The sequence below is a fragment of the Arctopsyche grandis genome, chromosome 8 (assembly GCF_051622035.1).
Source record: "Arctopsyche grandis isolate Sample6627 chromosome 8, ASM5162203v2, whole genome shotgun sequence".
NCBI classification, from domain to species: domain Eukaryota; kingdom Metazoa; phylum Arthropoda; class Insecta; order Trichoptera; family Hydropsychidae; genus Arctopsyche; species Arctopsyche grandis.
This window is the reverse complement of record NC_135362.1, coordinates 23354417-23380737: the sequence shown is the minus strand read 5'-3', so window position 1 is coordinate 23380737 and position 26321 is coordinate 23354417. Positions and strand designations below refer to the sequence as shown.

The following is a 26321-nucleotide window of genomic DNA, read 5'->3' as shown; positions in this document are numbered from 1 at the left end:
AAACGGTAAACAAATAATTTTGACAATCGTTGCCACGAAAATCTTGTATGATAGTTCTCGGTGGATAGAATTTTCAGGTACCAAATGTTCCGTAATCAATTTGTGCGGAATAATCACCGAAACCACTTTAAACAGTATTTGTACATTATTTTATCTTCACCGCTTCGATCCCAAGCGAACACTGATTTCTAATGGTTTTTCAAGTATACAGTATCAAAAAAAAAATATCTTATCGATTATGAAACCGCATGAAAAATTTATGACGAATTGAAGAAAGCTGTAGAGCGCATGCGCAAAAGAGTCATCTTAGCCATCATCTATATATTATATGTATGTATGCAATTATTTTTTTTGGAAATTATAACATTTCCAACTTAAAAATGAAATAAAAACAATTATAAATCCTCGACACTTTAAAATTCGATACAGTTTACATTATCGTTGTATTTTATTTAAAAACGAAACAATTTTATTATTATATTCTATTTTTAAATAAAAATATAATATAGTATAATCCCTCTAATAATCCTCGACTTAAGATGAATTTTCAGTATGATGGAATTTATTCCCATTAGCGAAATAATCATTAAACTACACAATATAGCAAGTCGACTATGAGAAAACCATAATTGGTATAATATAACGTACGATAATGCTTGGAGTCTGGTTCGTAAGTAGCAAGCACGCACTTCTCTCTCTCTCTTTATTTCCTGCCTATTCGAGAGGAGTTCATATAATTTCCGATATATGGATATAGTGGAAGACGGTAACGATTAAAAAAGGAAATAATCTTTTTTCAGCCGATATGGCGTAGTCTCGCGTTATAGAAAAAGCACCGGAAACGAGATAAGGCCAATGTGGTTAATGGGACGAGGAGGATTCTTCGTAAGGTTATTTCTTTCCTAACGGAGAAAGATTAAATTTTATTCTATATAAACCGCAATGAGAATTTTTTCAATATCGTTAACTTTCACACATATGTATATAGGAGAGGTTGCATTTTAATATTACCATTTGGAAACGGAGTCAATTTACATATGTATACTAAAATTTTATGTAACCACTCATTTATTGATTGCATAAATCTAATTAATAAATAAAACATGTAATTTGTACCAGATCCTGTATCAAAATGTGGGTATTGAAAGTTAATACATGAGATTCAAAATTTCAAGAGTAATTTTAATAGGATCAAAGATACATACGTTGGGTTCAAAATGAAGGTTTTCCAAAAGTGTAGATAGTTCTAAACGTACTGTAAAGTAATGGGTGTTAATCTGACCGATAGGCGATTGAAAATATGCGATCCCGATATATATTAGTCGAATAGTTTGATTGAGAGAGGAAAGTCGAAGTGAAAGTTGCGAAGAGGAAAGTAAAAAGAAGGGTGAACTGATGACGTTCTTAAATCAAGCAGAGCGTGTGGGGCGAACGTTAAAATTCACCCCCCATCTGAAAGAAAGAGGAAAAACCGGGGTGGTGCAAGAATTTTCTTATTTTCATAAAAAATGATGGAAATGGGTTAAGTTTTCTCCCCACTTTGGCGTGAAAAATGCGCGAGAAACTTTCAACTTTCAACGTCTCTCACACGGCGGCTTAATACGATTATTTTTTTGCACGGCACTCCACATGTTTGTTGCGAAAGTGATTTTTGAGAATTCTATATCTGTTTTTGTCCTTGTTTTTTTTTCTTCTCAACGCACCGGAAAACGCAATATGCGAAATGGAAAAAGGCTATCGAGTGTCTCTTCATTGGAAAAGTTTTGCTATTCCGAGTCGTCACTGAAAAGGTTGGCGACCGAGAAAAAACTGTCTACGTACATCCAACGACTATCCCATCTCCTTATATAAAAGTATCAAGTTTCTGCTAAATGTACAAATATTGTACATATAACTTTTGAAGAAACGAAAATATATATTCGACGACTTACTATTATTATTATATTTATTACATAAGGTACATTGAAATCTTATGCTAAGATTTTAACATATTCAACAATAAGAAAGAGTAGATGAGAAGACGAATTAAATTAGAATAGAGTGCCTTTAGACCAGCAATACCCAGTCTACGACCCATACAATTCATCAAACAGAAAGAGAAAGAAATATCTTACGAACGAAAAGATATTTTTCATATAAAGTACCTAATGTAGTAAAATTTTTGGCTTAAAAAATCTTTCCACACATTAATAAAAATGTGAAACTTGGGCATTGAACGCGAGAATGCTGCACTCAAAGAAGTATAGATCTTGGCATATCGAGAAACGGTCTCCGTGACGAGACAGAATGTTAAATGACAGAAAACGCAAATATCGGAAGGCAAAGATCGAAAATCGAAAGATATTAAGTCGAAAGAAAGAGCAGGATACAACAGAAACAAGAGGAACAGGCTTTTCCGCCCGTATTAATGTGCGCGCGCAGAATACAAGTTTGAAGTTTTTTCTAAAAACTTCATTATTTTGTTCCTAAAATAATTTAATAGTTGAGAAGACGGAAGTTTAGAAGTGTTCCATCTTGTACGAATCTCATACGGTTCATGAAAAATTTACCTTTTTTAAATATTGGCCTTTGGCCATATAAAGTTTAAGAAAACCTGCTTTAAACTCCAATTTACTTAACGCACCTACATACATATTATAATATGTACTCTATTATTATTTTTTTTTTACATCCTCTTATATATCATTCAAATGCTTTCTTCGTCATTTCAAAGCATATGTGTATGTAGTTTCCTTTGTGGACTAACATTTGTTTCAAAATAGAAGACTACCAAAGCTTCACTAAAAGAACCGAATATAAATTAAACTGTTTTATGTTAAAAATTTAAATAGATTAAGTTTAGTTATCCCCCAAGTATCCGATAGTCTGGTAGCAGCACATATCATAAAACAAAAAATTTACTTCTGACAAATCTCAAAAGTGGTATAAATTCAAACATGGTTTCAAAAAACATAAATTACCTCGCTGCACCATGCAGCGCTCCCAATACCGAATCTGATGGGGTCGAAACGTCAACTTCAGTGCAATCCGTCTCTGTCCGAACACGACCAGGCAACGAAGGGTTACTTCAAGTAGCAGGAAGTAGTCGTCGGTCGTAAGCGTAGAAATTAGGCAATACTTGGACTGGTTAATGGTAATTGAGGTGGTGGTGCCCCAAACTGGGTGAGTTATGGGGGCCATCGTATTGATTGATGCCACCAATGAAAACGCCACGACCCATCCGAAAATCAACCATTCAACCGTGATCCTATTTTTAACTTAACGGTTAGATAGAGATAACGGGGGGTGGGCTTTCGGTTCTGAATTTTAGCGAAATAATAATTGATCGTCGGTTAATTGCGTCCGGTTAGTTCGTAACGGTTAACTGTAATGGCCCCTGCTCTCGGTGTGGATTAGTGTAGCTATTATTATACCCTGATATCGGCAGGTGCTCGTCGATATCAACGGACGCTGAAAGGGTCTAATTTATAGAGATTATATCTCTGTAGATTAGATTTCAGCTGAAACATTCCACTGTCACTATGAATTTCGCATCCTGGAGGGATCTGTGGGTAAAATGTGATTAGGACTTTCGCTTGTTGAACTGCGACTGAATAATCATTTTTATGAATTTGTTGCAGTTTTCAATGCATATTAAACAACATGCATAATATTCAATATAGCCAGTAAATTGAAAGAAAAAATCCACTTTTCTTCATTTCGAGAAATTTTGCGTTCAAAATTTTTTTACTATGTGTATGATAAGTAATTGAAATACGATTATATTCATCTAATAATGACGTCATTTTTATTTAAAATAATATTTAACACTATATTCATTATATCGATGCGGTGCAAACGATCGAAAAGCGCCAGACAGACTGAACCACAGATTAACGACACGTACGTATGCGTGCGCACTGCTCGCACTTACACTAAGCCAAATCTACCCGAAGTCCCGACATACCTACCCTGTATACGTTCTGTGCTTCTTATACTTTAGTTCCGAATTTTTCCTTATTAAATTATTAAAAACTCGCCAGAAAGATCCAACTCAATTTTAATAATTACCATTTTAATAATTGCATCTGTGCACATCGAAAGGTTACTCGTCATCTGATGTGCAATTTTTCATTCGTGAAGTCGAGAATTGCGTTTAAAGCAGCTATCCAGTTAATCTGTCTGGCGCTTTTCGATCGTTTGCACTAAGCCCTCATTATATATGTAGATAGGTTGTTTTAATAGGTTAAGTAGTGTTTGTTTCACTTTTGTACCTTAGTAACATTTATTAGCCTAAATTTACCTATTTCACAACGTTAACTACTCATATTGTTGAAAATCTGTGTAAAGACCACTTTTCTGCAATACATCTTTTGAAAAACTCTACTTTTTATACGGGTACTTTTAACCTAAAATCAAAAAAATAATAATTTTTAAAACTAACCTAGCCCAACCACTCACCGTGCGACCACCGGTGGGCGCTTGAGCTAGGCTCGAAATCACGACGCGCCAGCCCGTACGCACACTTTAAATTAAGCTGAAATTAATTTTAGCTGCTTTAAAATGACAGCTACATATGAATTTTGAAACAAGTTTTTAAAACTTTAGTTGAAAAAAAATCTATATTTTTCGTAAATTTTTGAATATTTTCGATAGAGGTGACTACAAAAACATGCAGCAACGAAGTGGCTAATCAACGGATGGTATTGATGTTCTATCTTATTTACCACAAATATCGTTAAAATGATCTCATTTAAAAATTAGTCTTCTGTCTCATATCTATGAAATTAATTCTACTTCTACAAAGTTAAAAGTTTAAACTTATCTTAAAGTAATAAAAACGTTCTATATAAGCATATAAAATTGAAATCGGGTAGAATACGTGGCAGGGGTGGCAAAATAATACTAGTTTAAACATATCTTGTCCCAAGCATTAATTAACTTACTTAATATACATAAATAAATTTAAATTATGTATATAAAATACACCAAACTACATACGACAATTTGCCCAGCCTTAAATTGCGAAACAACGGCATATCTGAGCATTTGAGCGAAATCGCATACGGTTAATTCCAGCGAGCGCGGATATATCGTCTGGGGAGCGGAATCTGGTTATTCGTCGCGTTCTCGTTGAATTGTCATGGTGGATTTAACCTGATGATGTTGATAAATTGCGAGCAGCATCCGACGACAGAGGGGATGGTCTTACAACCCCCAACAACCGGTCTTGGATTGTCGGAGAGAGAAAGTGTCGAGTCTTCAAATAGGTTTAACCGCCCGCCCCTACAGTCAATTATTTCGACCGCGTGTCCGCCGGGCTCAAGCTCACTACACGACAACGCTTTCAAATTTCGCCAGAAGCTTTTCCCACCCTCTTCCCTTAACCTCACCCCGACCTTATTTGCATGTGTGTGATGCTCTTTTTCAGACCAAGAGATTTCTAATTAATTCGGATTATGCGCGCCGCCACGCTCCAACCTCCGAGGGGGAGCTCTGGATCGCGTTCCGTTCAGATGCTGTTTATATTTACCGAGTTTGTTGTTAGCTTTCGACGTGGTATTCAACTTGATTCAATGAGTAATTCTTGTGGTTACAAGCTGTAGGTACTGTAGATCATTCGAAAAACAGTTTGTTTATTTAAAATACTTAAACATAGCTAATTGACTCAAGTTGAGTCATGGGTATACATTATACACTTACATACATGAAAAAATACATGAAAAAAATGTACATAGAACACTGAAATTTTAAATGCATTTATCACCCCCCCCCCCTCCCGTAAAAAACAATCTAGTCGATCATTTAATAAGATTAATTAAAATAAATTAAATTACAGCATTCACAAACCATTATAAAACCAATTAAGTTTATATTGACGAATAAAGTCAACACTAAAAAAATTTCGATGTTTTGTAATTATTTTACTTTAGATAAGAGTTTGTATAGCATTTTCCTTTAAAATTTTTACATATTATTCACTAAATTTAAACCCAAATGCGTCTTCCTAGACAATTATAAAATATAAATATTTATTGAACGTTACATACGTATACACAACGAAAGCCTTTAAATTGCAATTACCGCTCGAGTTAGTACGTTTAGATAAAAAAAAAATATTGAAATATAAAACCAATCTTTATAAACGTGGTAAAATAAAAAAATTGCCAAATAAATGCAAAATAGCACGGAAAAAAAATCCGTAAAAAAAAATATATTTTTGACTTTTAAAATTCGCTAGACAATTAATTATAAGTATTTTAAAGCAATGAAATATAAAAATTAATAGGAAAAATATCTGACTATTGATTCCGCTACTCACTTTAAGCGTAACAATCCTAAATTTTGAGCTAAAGACCGCAAAAGCCAAAAAACTGTAAAATTCGCGCATTTTTCACTTTGTAGAAGTAGAATTAACACTCATATCTCGTAAACGATCACCAACCAACAAAAATCATTATCATATTCGAATTAAATGGGTCAAAGTTAGTAAAGATTGGTTAGTCTCTGCTCTAGTAACTCAAAAACGTGATTTTTTGTTGCTCAGTGTAATTACTGTATTTTTTATATTTTATATATTTCGTATATTTCTTTTTTTGTAAAGTTTATATCTATGTATATATTTTATATTTGAAATTTTTTATCACCTACCTTGATTATAAATAACAATTGTAACTTAAAAATTGTAACAAACTATATTTTGTTCGTGTATTGCATTCAAACGCCGGAATTTTACTTTAAACTGCCAAATTTTACGGTTTAACGGTACAGTGCTTGAATGTACCATATAACGTCTCAAATCGTATGATCGGTTGATTCGAATATGCACCAACGCGAAAATTGTCAAATAATACTTGCTATACGAAAATAATAATAAAATAAAAAGCACTCGATTCATATATGAATCAGCGCGCACTGTGGGGTTAAGCCTTGAAGAAAATCTAATATCAATGAACCTTTGAACCAAACCTGACTGGGTAATAAACTCAACACTCATAGCATATAGTGCAAATTCACTTCGTCTCACTTCGATTTGAATGCTATTAAGCTGCAATGAAATTGAAAGTACATACACACCCAGGTGGATTGGCGGGTGGCTCTAGGGGGTGGTGCAGTGCAGGTCCCATTGATCGTCGCCAGGGGTTGCAAAACGGAGGCACAAGTGCAGCAGTTGACCAAGTCATTCAATTTCGCCCCGACAGTCGTTACGTTTATAACGTCCCAGGCCAGGCGAGGTAACCCCCCCGAGTAATAGGAAGCGTCCCCGGTGGAATAAGACGCCGACACTAGCCCCCTCTATATACGGCAAATTGGATGCATAACAAGACTGCATAGGTAGGTTGATTTCCTAACTCGACACACCCACACCCAACCTCGTTTAAACTACACTCCAAACCACATATGCTACACCTACATATATACATACATATATACATATGTATATAAAATATATACATACATATATTAAGCTTGACTTGCTTATTACGCTTAATACCAAGTTATATATACATATGTACAATGTATATAAAATTTGATGAGCATCCGTCAACCGGAAGTGGCAGTTTACTCTTGTTCGATTTTTCTTCCACAATTTTTTTCGATACTGGGTCTGGTTCACTGCATCGAAAGTCGAAAGATCAAAAAGCAAATATCGGAAAGCACAGATCGAAAAGAATGTAAGCATGGTAAAAGGTACCATGTATATATGTATATGTAATACAAGGGTCTACGTGACGAGCCAGAATGTTAAATTACAGAAAACACAAATATCGGAAGGCAAAGATCGAAAATCGAAAGATCTTAAGTCGAAAGATCCAAAAAAATCGGTGCATGGTAAACGGTACATACTCACGTACATACTCACTTAATTTGCGCGAGCAGGGTACAACAGGAACAAGAGGAACAGGCTTTTCCTCCTATATTCTGCGCACGCACATTAATACGGGACCGTCACGGAGACCGGTAATATAAATATCAGTGGCGTGCGGTAAAATTCTCTCTCTTTTTGTCGTACAGCCTTACTTAATGTGCACGGGCAGGATACAAGAGGAACAGCGTGTTCCTATTGTATCCTGCTCGTGCACATTGAGTAAGGCTCTACGGCAAAAAGAGAGAGAATTTTACCGCACGCCACTAATATATATACCCGCTCTTCATATGCTGAGCTAACCTCGATTGAAAAGAATTTTTCTGAGTATATCTGTAGTGCTTCTGGTCAGACCTGGATATTTGTGACTCCAGCTCGATCGTTTCCTATCAAAGTTTGCCAATTTTCTCTGATTTCATTGTTGAAAAGGTTCCCGGTAAAATTGGCTAAATATCCTTCCTACCTACTATGTCACCACTATTTGAGATTGATTAATGTACAATAAAATGTATGTACAATTCATAGATGTGTCGTTAATTTGCGAGTTTTTCAGTGTCTTGTAATTCAGTGACTTATAATAAAAAAAAATGCTGCATTGTTTGTAATCGGCCAGGAAGGCGCATTGGGGTAACCTGTAAGGCCTTCCTGGTATATATGTAAAAAATATATAAATAAATAAATATGCATGCATGGTAAACGAACAAGAATAAAGATTTCGATTTTTCGACTTTCGATGCGGTGACGGCCACCGTTATGTATATAAAATTTGGTGAGCATCCGTCAACCGGAAGTGGCAGTTTACTCTTGTTTGATTTTTCTTCCACAATTTTTTTCAATCCCTTATAGACGTGTAATCTTCACGGGAAAATTCAAGTTTGATCCTTGTGTCAATGTGATGAAAATAAAAAAAAATAATATAAATTTTAATTTAATAAACCGGAAGTGGGATTTTTCCTCTTGTCAAAAAGAAAAGTCAAAATATTGTGACCACACGATTTTTTTCACACCCCTGAACGTATGAAGCTGAAAATTTATATTTAAATTCTTTATGTACTAACTTGATAAGGTTTTGGTCAGAATTCGTAAACCGAAAGTAGTCATTTTTTTTAAGCAATATTTCATTATTTTATTTTGATCTGTTTAATTATTTTTATCTTTTTGATATTTAATGTGTATAATACATATAGTGATTTTAAGAATTAAAAATTTTTTTGAACAAAATCCGACAGCCGGAAGTAAAACTTTTGTCTTGTGTAAGTTTCCCTACATTTGCGCTCTGTTTGTATCGAAAATGCTCTCATAGCCGGTATATAGGAACGTTTATGAATGTTTAATTATCGAATTTTGTTTTGTAACCTTCTTATATTCCTCAAATACATATGTAGATTAATTCCTGGGTCAGTCATATCCGAATTTTTTTTAAAGCGGAACAGTTCATATTTTATTATTTTTTTTTCATTCTGATTAAATCGTGATATTATACTGATGGCTAGATTTATCAGCAGGAAAATCTCGTCAGGTTTACGGTAATATTTCTCGTAGCTTAAAACGCTACGACAGGCTAATAGAAAGTCAAATCTATCAACTGTATATGTATGTATGTATGTAGATATCGACTATTTCCGACTATTTTGATAATTATATAAATCAAATTTTCAATATGAAATATTAAAACAATGGCGTATGACGCAATTTTTTGTATCATAAACATATGTACATCAAAATTCAAAACAATTTTATTCGAGTATGTAAATATTTTATTATTTACAAATACATTCATATAAATCACAATAGAATAGATTCGTACTATTATGACAATTTTATAGACAGGTCAATGAATTATTACATTCAGTATGTTATGAGATAAAATCAGTACATATTCGATGTGCCAAATTGTATTTCCAAATTCAAGTCAACATACATACGTAATAGTTTTCAAAATATTTCTAAAAATTTGTCGTCATTCGTTAATAGAATGCTTTATTTATATTGAATATATGCAAAGTGATACAGCAGTTAGATACATTTGAAGTATACGCTAAAATTAGATTGGATTGAAAAAACCCTGACATTAATAAATATATATGTATATGTTTATATGTATATATATATATATATATATATATATATATATATATATATATATATATATATAGATATATATATGTATGTATGTATTTATATATAATACTAAGACTATCCCAGATGTTAACGGAGGCAATTCCACAAAGATAACCACTCATTATAAATGGATTTATCATTTTAGCGAGGCTCAAGAGTACATCAAAGGCGACAGTCACAATAGAGACCGTAAAATTTAATTTCTGTAGAAAATATTCATACCGTGGAAGCTTTAATAAAAAAGGAATAATTGAATAGCAGTGCATATGACAGCTCATACTATAAGCATATTCGTCAGATCAAAGAGGACATTCTAAAAGATAAGTTAAATTTTAACAAGCTTTTATGCCAAAGTTATTGCGCAAACTATAGTGATGTAGTTAAAATCAAACACCGATTACTACCGGGAATACTTAGAAGAGTTGCAACATAATTTAGAAAAGTATTGTAACTTAAATAAAGTGCTGTACTATATTTACATGTTCGATGAACTTTTTGAATATCCTATATAGTCTAGTCTAGAGATAAATATTGGAAAACGCACATGACTACCCCTATAAGTTTTAGCTTTTTAGACATACATCCGTTTAAGTTAGGGGGTGGTTTGGGGGTGGTTATAGAAGCTAAGATGTTCCACCCTCGGTGCGCTAGATTGGACAGCCTGGAGCCGTAAACCCACGTGTGTTTTATGCGTTTTACTTTTCGTTCGCTTTTCGATCTTTTGGCAGTAAAAATTGACGCGACACCGCAGGCTGTACACTAAAAAAGTCCACGGCTTATGCGAAAATTTTATTAAAAAAAAAGAAAAAAAATACACGAATTTTATGGATCGTATACGCTGATGTGTTCGTGCGCAAATATTCTAATATACGATACGCTCTTTTTGTAATACAGACTTTCTAAGGCTGTAAAGTGCTTCATTATAGATAAGTTTCTGTGTAAATCGTATTAAAAATTTATTCTGAACGGTTCTCATAATATTTGTGTAATACACATAGTTGAGATCCAAACGACTGAAAACAGAATTAAAATTTCATACAATCTCTTCGCTTATTTTGAACGCTATTTATTTATAGCAGTGCTTTTTTACGTGTTGTACTTAAATTGATGGAATACTTGATAAATTTTATTACGAATTTATATAATACATACATTGTAAACCCTTCGGAAAACTAAATTAAATTTGAGAAATATTATGAAAGCCCGTTCCTTCATTTTGTATGCAAACAATATAATATTTATAATTGTATTAAATTCTATGAAATATTCAATTTCGTTGAAAGCTACATATTTTAAATCATATACATATATGTACATACATATATATGTACATATATACATATGTATAGCAAAATAATATATGTAAATATTTGTATATAATTTTATAATATTACAATAATATTTAGGTTAGAGTTAAAAATTTAGGCGTTGAGGATAAATTTTAACTGTTCAAATTTTTTATTTATTTTTCACTTCAATGAACACAACTTTCATATCTTTTTCCCCAACTTTTTAGTTTCATTTAAGTAGTCAGATTTTATTTAAAAAAAAACTAAATAGGAATAAATTCTAAAAACTTTACTTTATTGATTATATAAATTCGGAGAAGCAAAAAGTGGATTATTTACCAATGCAGCTTCTTTAAAAGGAACCTACTCACGAAGAGAATCGTCGGCAGAGAAGGCTGTTCATAAATCTATGAATATGAAAGATTTGTTTGTAGCAATTCCCCTTCACAAAAGATGTTATGTACTACAGATCCTACAAAGATGCTACTGCTTTGTTTCTCAGAATAAAAAAATCTTTATAAGAAAAAATCTTTCAATCCATTCATCGAATGAATTTGAATCATTTAAAAAAAAATAATATCGTTTGTCAATACTTCATCCCGAACACCTGGGGATTGTAATATATACTTATGGATTAATTATTTAATTAATTAATTAATTAATTGTTATTTCCTGTTCTTCAGCTTCTTGAAATACAATGATTTATGTTATAATAAAATTCTGCATTGTTTTTAATTAATTTTCCAGGAAGGCGCATTGTAGTCTTCCTGTCAAGCCTTCATGTTATATATTTATGTAAAATTAAAATAAAATAAAATATGAGCCGTTATATTTGAAAGTGGCGGAAGTCCGATTTTCAGTTCCAAAAACACTATTTCTGTTTGACTTATTTTTATCAATTATTTTAGTTCGATGTGTCCAGAATCTCGGAAAAGCAAAGTAAACGGATTACAGGCCACTAAGTATTTTCAAATATTGTAAAACGAAAAACATTTTATTTAGTGTTTTGCGAAATATTTATCGATATGAATAAAAGTGGACTTGCGCCAATTTCAAATACAACGGCTCATATATTGTTAACAAAAACCTTGTCAGTTGAAAGAGAAGTTTTTTATTGTACAAAATGAATTATTTACAACCAATTAATTGCTAGAAACACAAATCTTACATGAGCGGACTAGCTTATCAACCAATCTTTAGTCACAAAAAGTATAAAAACTTCAATTCCATTTATTTGGGATTCAAAGTGTTCAATTAGACGCAGATTGAAAGTATTACATTCATTTTTATTTCAACTGAAGCTTTGTTTCCTAAAAATATATTTGCAACCATGACTATTTTAACATTAAGAAGCCACTACTTAAGCCATTCAACTCTAGTGTTTCTGGCAAAAGTATAAAATCCAACACTTTATATGAATCCGATTTCCATCGAAAATACAGAAGCAACCGTGCGTGAAATTGTTAAACCGGACGATAATCGTTCGAGGACTCGAAATTGGGATTTTCCCGTCCATATTAGAACGCATGGTTGTCCTAAGAACCGCACCGTAGCTGTGGTGTCGCCAATTAACAAGGAGCCACCGGTCCAAAGCCGGCTCGCGATGGAATCTCCTCGCGCTAATCGAGAGGATCGTTCATTTGGACGCCATTGTTGGCCATCTCGAAATCCGAGGACTCACGGGAGGATTTGACCCCTAGATCCAACTTCGCTTTTAACCATTAGAAGGGTGGGGTCAAGTCTCCGCTGGCCCCTACAACCGGGATTAGGTTGGCTCTTGTCCGGGAACTTTTACCAGTCGGATTTGTTGTCGAGCGGTTTGATCTGCTCGGTTTTTTTAAATTTTAAATTGCTTTTAATTTTCGAGTTTTGGTCTCGTCTTGCTGGGGTGGTTTTAATTCTTGGCGTGTTCTATGTAGTGTTAACTTTTGCGCGCAGTTAGTAGCGTTGCCTTGTTAGCGTGATCCTCGTTTAATTAAGTTTTGGGTATTATTTATTACGCATTAAAAGCGGACCGTTGGGTACCTCTGGAGTTTGTATAATATATTATTATAATAATACCTGGAAATCTTGTGTTTTAATATGGCTGGCTAATTTTCAACGGAGCGCTGAGGCGTGAGTTGGGAAATTTGGGCGATAGGAATTGTTATTATACGTATTTTTGCTGTTATTGTTTATATACATATGTACATATATGTACCAATGAGCTGTTATATTTAAAAGTGGCAGAAATCCAATATTCATTTCCAAAAACACTAAATCTGTTTGACTTAATTCACAAATTGTTATCACTTCTTTCAATTCAATATTTCCAGAATCTCGGAGAAGTAGAATTATCGTATTACAAGCCACCAGTATTGTTTTTATTACTGTTAAACGCAACATTGTATTTAATATTTTGCGAAAGATTTCTCGAAATGAAAAAAAGTGGACTAATCCCACTTTCAAATATGAAGGTTATCATTTATTATTTATCATTTATTTTTTTAGTATTTTTTATACTTAAATCTACTCCAAAGCCGACAGAAAAAATAATTCACTTTAAAAATTGATTTAATCTTTCTTGCTGTAAGGAAAAGTTAACATTTTCCACGAGTTGTGGAGAAAACCAACACATCTGACTCCAAATCCTTCAACTTCGACTCTTTCAACTCCATACACATATGTATGTACGTACATTCCATCCAATTCCATCTAGCTTTTACTGCAAAGACAAATTTAAGTCTTAAACTGCAATTTAAGTGTCTGAATCTCAATTTCAAAAACTACTTCGTCTTGACTATTACAAGGCTTCTTTCTTGGATTATTACTTCAACTCTAACTATGACTTCGACTTTAACTACAACTTCTATTCAAACTCCAGACAATACTTCAACTCAAACATCGTAATCCCAACGTTTATAGCAACATAATACCAATATTGAATACTGTCATTTTATTTTAAGTGCTGGCCAAGAAGTTCAACATTCCAAAAAATTAACCATACTAGGATACATAGATCCGATACCCAAACAGTGTTTTACAATACACACTACATAATGAAAACGTAATACTTTCTACACATATACTAGGTGAGAATCAGGTAAAATCTGTGAGGTAAATCTCAAAAATGGGGCTAGGTAGAGGTGGAAGAGGGGGAGGTGAGGTGAATTGAATCGTGCAAAAAAATTGTAATGCGTGACGCCACATGAAAACAATTCCCTTTACAGTTAATAAAGAATTCTTAATAACAGTACGAATACCAATAAAAATTTGAATCACATTGTATTTTATCATCACGTATTATTGTATTTTATTATTATTATTGTATTTTATCACCACGTAGGTTCGATCGGTTTTCGTCGACCAGCGATTCTAAACATTTCGTCAGAGTCGGAGATGGAAACTGACGGGGTTGGTTTTGCGGTCGACGGATTTATGTGCCACATCCCTTGGACGCAGTGCCAGAGGTGACAATTATTGATTGCCTCGGTCTTTGGCGGGATGGGACGGGACGAGTGGGGGATGGGGTTGCGCTTCACGCCCTTGCCTGATTCCCGTTTCCATTTCTGGATATTAATGAGGCCAATGGCGACCTTGGAGCGCTAAATGGCCAACGATTCGTCTTTTCATTGATGCGTTATGAATGAGCTGTCTTTGCGAATCCAGATGGGTTTTGTAATTAAAAGAATTAATTCTTGGAAAACGTTCCGAATTAATTTCAATCTATGTATTCAACTGTCTGTCGTATTTTGTCAACATTTCAAAGGCTGGCAGATCCTTACATAATCCGTGATTGATAAGCTACTTATAATTTCCGATATTTCGAGAATTCAAATCCCAAACAATCAAATAATCTCAATTATTGTCCCATCTGTATTCAATTTCATTTACGAAGACACTTTTCAAAGGATTCACAGACGGAGTGATAATCCGATTTATCGATCGCACATTAGGGTCTCCCTCACGGGCCCGAATTTGAAACGCCCGAAAACGCAAAGATCTAAAATCGAAAGAGCTAAAGTCGAAAGATAAAAAAAAGGGTGCATGGTAAACGGTACATACTCACTTAATTTGCGCGAGCAGGATACAACAGGAACAAGAGGAACAGGCTTTTCCTCTCGTATTCTGCGAACACACATTCATCAACACACAACCATCACCGAAATCGAAGAATTCGAGATTGTAAGTTTTACACAAAACTCACTAACCTCACCAAACCTAACCCAACCTTACCTAACCATCACCGATATCAAAGAATTCGAGATTGTGAGATTTACTCACAACTCGTTAACCTCTTCAAACCTAACCCAACCTAACCTAACCATCACAGAAGTCAAAGAATTATAGATTGTTAGATTTACAAAAAAACTCGCTCACCTCACCAAAGCTAACCCAACCTTACCTAACCATCACCGAAATCAAATAATTCGAGATTTAAAGATTTACTCAAAACTCGCTAACCTCACAAAACCTAACCTAACCTAACCTAACCATCACCGAAATCAAAGAATTCGAGATTGTAAGATTTACACAAAACTCGCTAACCTCACCAAACCTAACCCAACCTTACCTAACCATCACCGAAATCAAAAAATTCGAGATTGTAAGATTTACACAAAACTCGCTAACCTCACCAAACCTAACCCAACCTAACCTAATCATCACCGAAATCAATAAATTCGAGATTGTAAGATTTGCACAAAACTTGCGAACCTCACCAAACCTAACCTAACCCAACCTAACCATCACCAAAATCAAACTATTCGAGATTGTAAGATTTACACAAAACTCGCTAACCTCACCAAACCTAACCCAACCTAACCTAATCATCATCGAAATCGAAGAATTCGACATTGCTAAAATATAAACAAAACTCGCTAACCTCACCAAACCTAAACCAACCTAACCTAACCATCACCGAAATCAAAGAATTTGAGATTGTAAGATTTGATCAAAACTTGCTCACCTCACCAAACCAAACTCAACCTAATCAAATCATCACCTAATCTAATCATCACGCCAAACTCAACCTAACCTAATCATCACCTAATCTAATCATCACGCCAAACTCAACCTAATCTAACCTAACCTAACCTAACCATCACCGAAATCAAAGAATTCGAGATTGTAAGATTTACACAAAACTCGCTAACCTCACCAAACCTAACCCAACCTTACCTAACCATCACCGAAATCAAAAAATTCGAGATTGTAAGATTTACACAAAACTCGCTAACCTCACCAAACCTAACCCAACCTAACCTAATCATCACCGAAATCAATAAATTCGAGATTGTAAGATTTGCACAAAACTTGCGAACCTCACCAAACCTAACCTAACCCAACCTAACCATCACCAAAATCAAAATATTCGAGATTGTAAGATTTACACAAAACTCGCTAACCTCACCAAACCTAACCCAACCTAACCTAATCATCATCGAAATCGAAGAATTCGACATTGCTAAAATATAAACAAAACTCGCTAACCTCACCAAACCTAAACCAACCTAACCTAACCATCACCGAAATCAAAGAATTTGAGATTGTAAGATTTGATCAAAACTTGCTCACCTCACCAAACCAAACTCAACCTAATCAAATCATCACCTAATCTAATCATCACGCCAAACTCAACCTAACCTAATCATCACCTAATCTAATCATCACGCCAAACTCAACCTAATCTAACCTAACCTAACCTAACCATCACCGAAATCAAAGAATTCGAGATTGTAAGATTTACACAAAACTCGCTAACCTCACCAAACCTAACCCAACCTTACCTAACCATCGCTGAAATCATTAAAATTCAAGATTGTAAGATTTACACAAAACTCGCTAACCTCACCAAACCTAACCCAACCTAACCTAACCATCACCGAAATCATAGAATTCGAGATTGTAAGATAAACAAAAAACTCGCTTACCTCTCCAAACCTAACCTAACCTAACCTAACCATCACCGAAATCAAAGAATTCGAGATTGTAAGATTTACACAAAACTCGCTAACCTCACCAAACCTAACCCAACATTACCTAACCATCACCGAAATCAAAAAATTCGAGATTGTAAGATTTACACAAAACTCGCTAACCTCACCAAACCTAACCCAACCTAACCTAATCATCACCGAAATCAATAAATTCGAGATTGTAAGATTTGCACAAAACTTGCAAACCTCACCAAACCTAACCTAACCCAACCTAACCATCACCAAAATCAAAGAATTCGAGATTGTAAGATTTACACAAAACTCGCTAACCTCACCAAACCTAACCCAACCTAACCTAACCATCACCGAAATCATAGAATTCGAGATTGTAAGATAAACAAAAAACTCGCTTACCTCTCCAAACCTAACCTAACCTAACCTAACCATCACCGAAATCAAAGAATTCGAGATTGTAAGATTTACACAAAACTCGCTAACCTCACCAAACCTAACCCAACATTACCTAACCATCACCGAAATCAAAAAATTCGAGATTGTAAGATTTACACAAAACTCGCTAACCTCACCAAACCTAACCCAAGCTAACCTAATCATCACCGAAATCAATAAATTCGAGATTGTAAGATTTACACAAAACTCGCTAACCTCACCAAACTTAACCCAACCTAACCTAACCGTCACGAAAATCAAAGAATTTTAGATTGTAAGATTTACTCAAAACTCGCTAACCTCACCAAACGAAACTCAACCTAACCTAATCAAAGAATTTGACATATACAAAAATATACACAATTCATGCTAACCTCACCAAACCTAACCCAACCTAAACTAACCATCACCGAAATCAAAAAATTCGAGATTGTAAGATTTACACAATACTCGCTAACGTTACCAAACCAAACCCAACCTAACCTTATCATCACCGAAATCAAAGAATTCGAGATTGTAAGATTTACTCAAAACTCGCTTACCTCACCAAACCTAAACCAACCTAACCTAACCATCACCGAAATCAAAAAATCGAGATTGTTTGATTTACTCAAAACTCGCTTACCTCACCAAACCTAACCCAACCTAACCCAACCATCACCGAAATCAAAGAATTCGAGATTGTTAGATTTACTCAAAACTCGCTCACCTCACCAAACCAAACTCAACCTAATCTAATCATCACCAAAATCAAAGAATTTGACATTACAAAAATATACACAATTCATGCTAACCTCACCAAACCTTACCCAACCTAACCTAACCATCACCGAAACCAAATAATTCGAGATTGTAAGATTTACACAAAACTCGCTTTCCTCACCAAACCTAACCCAACCTAACCTAACCATCAACGAAATCGAAGAATTCGAGATTGTAAGATTTACACACAACTCGTTAACCTCACCAAACCTATCCCAACCTAACCTAACTATCACCGAAATCAAAGAAATCGAGATTGTAATATTTACACAAAACTCGCTTAACTCACCAAACCTAACCCAACCTAAAATAACCATCACCGAAACCAAAGAATTCGAGATTGTGAGATATACACAAAACTCGCTTTCCTCACCAAACCTAACCCAACCTAACCTAACCATCAACGAAATCGAAGAATTCGAGATTGTAAGATTTACACACAACTCGTTAACCTCACCAAACCTATCCCAACCTAACCTAACTATCACCGAAATCAAAGAAATCGAGATTGTAATATTTACACAAAACTCGCTTAACTCACCAAACCTAACCCAACCTAAAATAACCATCACCGAAACCAAAGAATTCGAGATTGTGAGATATACACAAAACTCGCTTTCCTCACCAAACCTAACCCAACCTAACCTAACCATCAACGAAATCGAAGAATTCGAGATTGTAAGATTTACACACAACTCGTTAACCTCACCAAACCTATCCCAACCTAACCTAGCTATCACCGAAATCAAAGAAATCGACATTGCAAAAATATACAAAAAACTAGCTAACCTCTTCAAACCTAACCCAACCTAACCTAACCATCACAGAAGTCAAAGAATTATAGATTGTTAGATTTACAAAAAAACTCGCTCACCTCACCAAAGCTAACCCAACCTTACCTAACCATCACCGATATCAAATAATTCGAGATTTAAAGATTTACTCAAAACTCGCTAACCTCACAAAACCTAACCTAACCTAACCTAACCATCACCGAAATCAAAGAATTCGAGATTGTAAGATTTACACAAAACTCGCTAACCTCACCAAACCTAACCCAACATTACCTAACCATCACCGAAATCAAAAAATTCGAGATTGTAAGATTTACACAAAACTCGCTAACCTCACCAAACCTAACCCAAGCTAACCTAATCATCACCGAAATCAATAAATTCGAGATTGTAAGATTTACACAAAACTCGCTAACCTCACCAAACTTAACCCAACCTAACCTAACCGTCACGGAAATCAAAGAATTTTAGATTGTAAGATTTACTCAAAACTCGCTAACCTCACCAAACCTAACCCAACCTAACCTAACCATCACCGAAATCAAAAAATTCGAGATTGTAAGATTTACACAATACTCGCTAACGTTACCAAACCAAACCCAACCTAACCTTATCATCACCGAAATCAAAGAATTCGAGATTGTAAGATTTACTCAAAACTCGCTTACCTCACCAAACCTAAACCAACCTAACCTAACCATCACCGAAATCAAAAAATCGAGATTGTTTGATTTACTCAAAACTCGCTTACCTCACCAAACCTAACCCAACCTAACCCAACCATCACCGAAATCAAAGAATTCGAGATTGTTAGATTTACTCAAAACTCGCTCACCTCACCAAACCAAACTCAACCTAATCTAATCATCACCAAAATCAAAGAATTTGACATTACAAAAATATACACAATTCATGCTAACCTCACCAAACCTTACCCAACCTAACCTAACCATCACCGAAACCAAATAATTCGAGATTGTAAGATTTACACAAAACTCGCTTTCCTCACCAAACCTAACCCAACCTAACCTAACCGTCAACGAAATCGAAGAATTCGAGATTGTAAGATTTACACACAACTCGTTAACCTCACCAAACCTATCCCAACCTAACCTAACTATCACCGAAATCAAAGAAATCTAGATTGTAATATTTACACAAAACTCGCTAAACTCACCAAACCTAACCCAACCTAACCTAACCATCACAGAAGTCAAAGAATTATAGATTGTTAGATTTACAAAAAAACTCGCTCACCTCACCAAAGCTAACCCAACCTTACCTAACCATCACCGATATCAAATAATTCGAGATTTAAAGATTTACTCAAAACTCGCTAACCTCACAAAACCTAACCTAACCTAACCTAACCATCACCGAAAACAAAGAATTCGAGATTGTAAGATTTACACAAAACTCGCTAACCTCACCAAACCTAACCCAACCTTACCTAACCATCACCGAAATCAAAAAATTCGAGATTGTAAGATTTACACAAAACTCGCTAACCTCACCAAACCTAACCCAACCTAACCTAATCATCACCGAAATCAATAAATTCGAGATTGTAAGATTTGCACAAAACTTGCGAACCTCACCAAACCTAACCTAACCCAACCTAACCATCACCAAAATCAAACTATTCGAGATTGTAAGATTTACACAAAACTCGCTAACCTCACCAAACTTAACCCAAACTAACCTAACCGTCACGGAAATCAAAGAATTTGAGATTGTAAGATTTACTCAAAACTCGCTAACCTCACCAAACCAAACTCAACCTAACCTAATCATCACCAAAATCAAAGAATTTGACATATACAAACATATACACAATTCATGCTAACCTCACCAAACCTAACCCAACCTAACCTAACCATCACCGAAATCAAAAAATTCGAGATTGTAAGATTTACACAATACTCGCTAACGTTACCAAACCAAACCCAACCTAACCTTATCATCACCGAAATCAAAAAATTCGAGATTGTAAGTTTTACACAATACTCGCTAACGTTACCAAACCAAACCCAACCTAACCTTATCATCACCGAAATCAAAGAATTCGACATTACTAAATTATACACAATTCATGATAACCTCACCAAACCTAACCCAACCTAACCTAACCATCACCGAATTCAAAGAATTCGAGATTGTAAGATTTACTCAAAACTCGCTTACCTCACCAAACCTAAACCAACCTAACCTAACCATCACCGAAATCAAAGAATCAAGATTGTTTGATTTACTCAAAACTCGCTTACCTCACCAAACCTAACCCAACCTAACCCAACCATCACCGAAATCAAAGAATTCGAGATTGTAAGATTTACTCAAAACTCGCTCACCTCACCAAACCAAACTCAACCTAATCTAATCATCACCGAAATCAAAGAATTTGACATTACAAAAATATACACAATTCATGCTTACCTCACCAAACCTTACCCAACCTAACCTAACCATCACCGAAACCAAATAATTCGAGATTGTAAGATTTACTCAAAATTCGCTTACCCCACCAAACCTAACCCAACCTAACCTAATCATCATCGAAATCGAAGAATTCGACATTGCTAAAATATAAACAAAACTCGCTAACCTCACCAAACCTAAACCAACCTAACCTAACCATCACCGAAATCAAAGAATTTGAGATTGTAAGATTTGATCAAAACTTGCTCACCTCACCAAACCAAACTCAACCTAATCAAATCATCACCTAATCTAATCATCACGCCAAACTCAACCTAATCTAACCTTACCTAACCTAACCATCACCGAAATCAAAGAATTCGAGATTGTAAGATTTACACAAAACTCGCTAACCTCACAAAACCTAACCCAACCTTACCTAACCATCACCGAAATCATAGAATTCGAGATTGTAAGATAAACAAAAAACTCGCTTACCTCTCCAAACCTAACCTTACCTAACCTAACCATCACCGAAATCAAAGAATTCGAGATTGTAAGATTTACACAAAACTCGCTAACCTCACCAAACCTAAACCAACCTAACCTAACCATCACCGAAATCAAAGAATTTGAGATTTTAAGATTTGATCAAAACTTGCTCACCTCACCAAACCAAACTCAACCTAATCAAATCATCACCTAATCTAATCATCACGCCAAACTCAACCTAATCTAACCTAACCTAACCTAACCATCACCGAAATCAAAGAATTCGAGATTGTAAGATTTACACAAAACTCGCTAACCTCACCAAACCTAACCCAACCTTACCTAACCATCGCTGAAATCATTAAAATTCGAGATTGTAAGATTTACACAAAACTCGCTAACCTCACCAAACCTAACCCAACCTAACCTAACCATCACCGAAATCATAGAATTCGAGATTGTAAGATAAACAAAAAACTCGCTTACCTCTCCAAACCTAACCTAACCTAACCTAACCATCACCGAAATCAAAGAATTCGAGATTGTAAGATTTACACAAAACTCGCTAACCTCACCAAACCTAACCCAACATTACCTAACCATCACCGAAATCAAAAAATTCGAGATTGTAAGATTTACACAAAACTCGCTAACCTCACCAAACCTAACCCAAGCTAACCTAATCATCACCGAAATCAATAAATTCGAGATTGTAAGATTTACACAAAACTCGCTAACCTCACCAAACTTAACCCAACCTAACCTAACCGTCACGGAAATCAAAGAATTTTAGATTGTAAGATTTACTCAAAACTCGCTAACCTCACCAAACCAAACTCAACCTAACCTAATCAAAGAATTTGACATATACAAAAATATACACAATTCATGCTAACCTCACCAAACCTAACCCAACCTAACCTAACCATCACCGAAATCAAAAAATTCGAGATTGTTAGATTTACACAATACTCGCTAACGTTACCAAACCAAACCCAACCTAACCTTATCATCACCGAAATCAAAGAATTCGAGATTGTAAGATTTACTCAAAACTCGCTTACCTCACCAAACCTAAACCAACCTAACCTAACCATCACCGAAATCAAAAAATCGAGATTGTTTGATTTACTCAAAACTCGCTTACCTCACCAAACCTAACCCAACCTAACCCAACCATCACCGAAATCAAAGAATTCGAGATTGTTAGATTTACTCAAAATTCGCTTACCCCACCAAACCTATCCCAACCTAAACTAATCATCAACGAAATCGAAGAATTCGACATTGCTAAAATATAAACAAAACTCGCTAACCTCTCCAAACCTAAACCAACCTAACCTAACCATCACCGAAATCAAAGAATTTGAGATTGTAAGATTAGATCAAAACTTGCTCACCTCACCAAACCAAACTCAACCTAATCAAATCATCACCTAATCTAATCATCGCGCCAAACTCAACCTAATCTAACCTAACCTAACCTAACCATCACCGTAATCAAAGAATTAGAGATTGTAAGATTTACACAAAACTCGCTAACCTCACCAAACCTAACCCAACCTTACCTAACCGTCACGGAAATCAAAGAATTTGAGATTGTAAGATTTACTCAAAACTCGCTAACCTCACCAAACCAAACTCAACCTAACCTAATCATCACCGAAATCAAAGAATTTGACATATACAAAAATATACACAATTCATGCTAACCTCACCAAACCTAACCCAACCTAACCTAACCATCACCGAAATCAAAAAATTCGAGATTGTATGATTTACACAATACTCGCTAACGTTACCAAACCAAACCCATCCTAACCTTATCATCACCGAAATCAAAGAATTCGACATTACTAAATTATACACAATTCATGATAACCTCACCAAACCTAACCCAACCTAACCTAACCATCACCGAATTCAAAGAATTCGAGATTGTAAGATTTACTCAAAACTCGCATACCTCACCAAACCTAAACCAACCTAACCAAACCATCACCGAAACCAAATAATTCGAGATTGTAAGATTTACTCAAAATTCGCTTACCCCACCAAACCTAACCCAACCTAAACTAATCATCAACGAAATCGAAGAATTCGACATTGCTAAAATATAAACAAAACTCGCTAACCTCACCAAACCTAAACCAACCTAACCTAACAATCACCGAAATCAAAGAATTTGAGATTGTAAGATTTGATCAAAACTTGCTCACCTCACCAAACCAAACTCAACCTAATCAAATCATCACCTAATCTAATCATCGCGCCAAACTCAACCTAATCTAACCTAACCTAACCTAACCATCAACGAAATCAAAGAATTCGAGATTGTAAGATTTACACAAAACTCGCTAACCTCACCAAACCTAACCCAACCTTACCTAACCATCGCCGAAATCAAAAAATTCGAGATTGTAAGATTTACACAAAACTCGCTAACCTCACCAAACCTAACCCAACCTAAGCTAACCATCACCAAAATCATAGAATTCGAGATTGTAAGATAAACAAAAAACTCGCTAACCTCTCCAAACCTAACCTAACCTAACCTAACCATCACCGAAATCAAAGAATTCGAGATTGTAAGATTTACACAAAACTCGCTAACCTCACCAAACCTAACCCAACCTTACCTAACCATCAACGAAATCAAAAAATTCGAGATTGTAAGATTTACACAAAACTCGCTAACCTCACCAAACCAAACTCAACCTAACCTAATCATCACCGAAATCAAAGAATTTGACATATACAAAAATATACACAATTCATGCTAACCTCACCAAACCTAACCCAACCTAACCCAACCATCACCGAAATCAAAGAATTTGAGATTGTAAGATTTACTCAAAACTCGCTAACCTCACCAAACCAAACTCAACCTAACCTAATCATCACCGAAATCAAAGAATTTGACATATACAAAAATATACACAATTCATGCTAACCTCACCAAACCTAACCCAACCTAACCTAACCATCACCGAAATCAAAAAATTCGAGATTGTATGATTTACACAATACTCGCTAATGTTACCAAACCAAACCCAATCTAACCTTATCATCACCGAAATCAAAGAATTCGACATTACTAAATTATACACAATTCATGATAACCTCACCAAACCTAACCCAACCTAACCTAACCATCACCGAATTCAAAGAATTCGAGATTGTAAGATTTACTCAAAACTCTCTTACCTCACCAAACCTAACCCAACCTAACCTAACCATCACCGAAATCAAAGAATCGAGATTGTTTGATTTACTCAAAACTCGCTTACCTCACCTAACCTAACCCAACCTAACCCAACTATCACCGAAATCAAGGAATTCGAGATTGTAAGATTTACTCAAAACTCGCTCACCTCACCTATCCTAACCTAACCTAACCTAACCTAACCTAACCTAACCTAACCTAACCTTATCATCACCGAAATCAAAGAATTCGACATTGCAAAAATATACACAAAACTCGCTAACCTCACCAAACCTAACCTTACCTAACCTAACCATCACCGAAATCAAAGAATTCGAGATTGTAAGATTTACACAAAACTCCCTTACCTCACCAAACCTAACCCAACCTAACCCAACCATCAACGAAATCAAAGAATTCGACATTACAAAATTACACCCAATTCATACTAACCTCACCAAACCTAACCTAACTTAACCCAACCATCACCGAAATCAAATAATTCGAGATTGTAAGATTTACACAAAACTCGCTAACCTCACCAAACCTAACCCAACCTAACCTAATCATCACCGAAATCAAAAAATCGAGATTGTTTGATTTACTCAAAACTCGCTTACCTCACCAAACCTAACCCAACCTAACCCAACCATCACCGAAATCAAAGAATTCGAGATTGTTAGATTTACTCAAAACTCGCTCACCTCACCAAACCAAACTCAATCTAATCTAATCATCACCAAAATCAAAGAATTTGACATTACAAAATTATACACAATTCATGCTAACCTCACCAAACCTTACCCAACCTAACCTAACCATCACCGAAACCAAATAATTCGAGATTGTAAGATTTACTCAAAAATCGCTTACCCCACCAAACCTAACCCAACCTAAACTAATCATCAACGAAATCGAAGAATTCGACATTGCTAAAATATAAACAAAACTCGCTGACCTCACCAAACCTAAACCAACCTAACCTAACAATCACCGAAATCAAAGAATTTGAGATTGTAAGATTTG

General features: G+C 35.1%; 2 protein-coding genes across 2 annotated transcripts in view; both read right to left on the bottom strand.

Annotated features, from left to right (window-relative positions):
* The window catches only part of LOC143915452 (uncharacterized), a 668062-nt gene that overhangs the window by 103184 nt on the left and 538557 nt on the right, over window positions 1-26321 (bottom strand). The window lies entirely within an intron of this gene.
* The window catches only part of LOC143915888 (uncharacterized), a 42704-nt gene continuing 30953 nt past the window's right edge, over window positions 14571-26321 (bottom strand). The window contains exon 2 of the mRNA XM_077436709.1: window positions 14571-14840. Within this exon, the coding sequence (XP_077292835.1) occupies window positions 14571-14840 (270 nt within the window). The remainder of the gene's footprint in view (window positions 14841-26321) is intronic.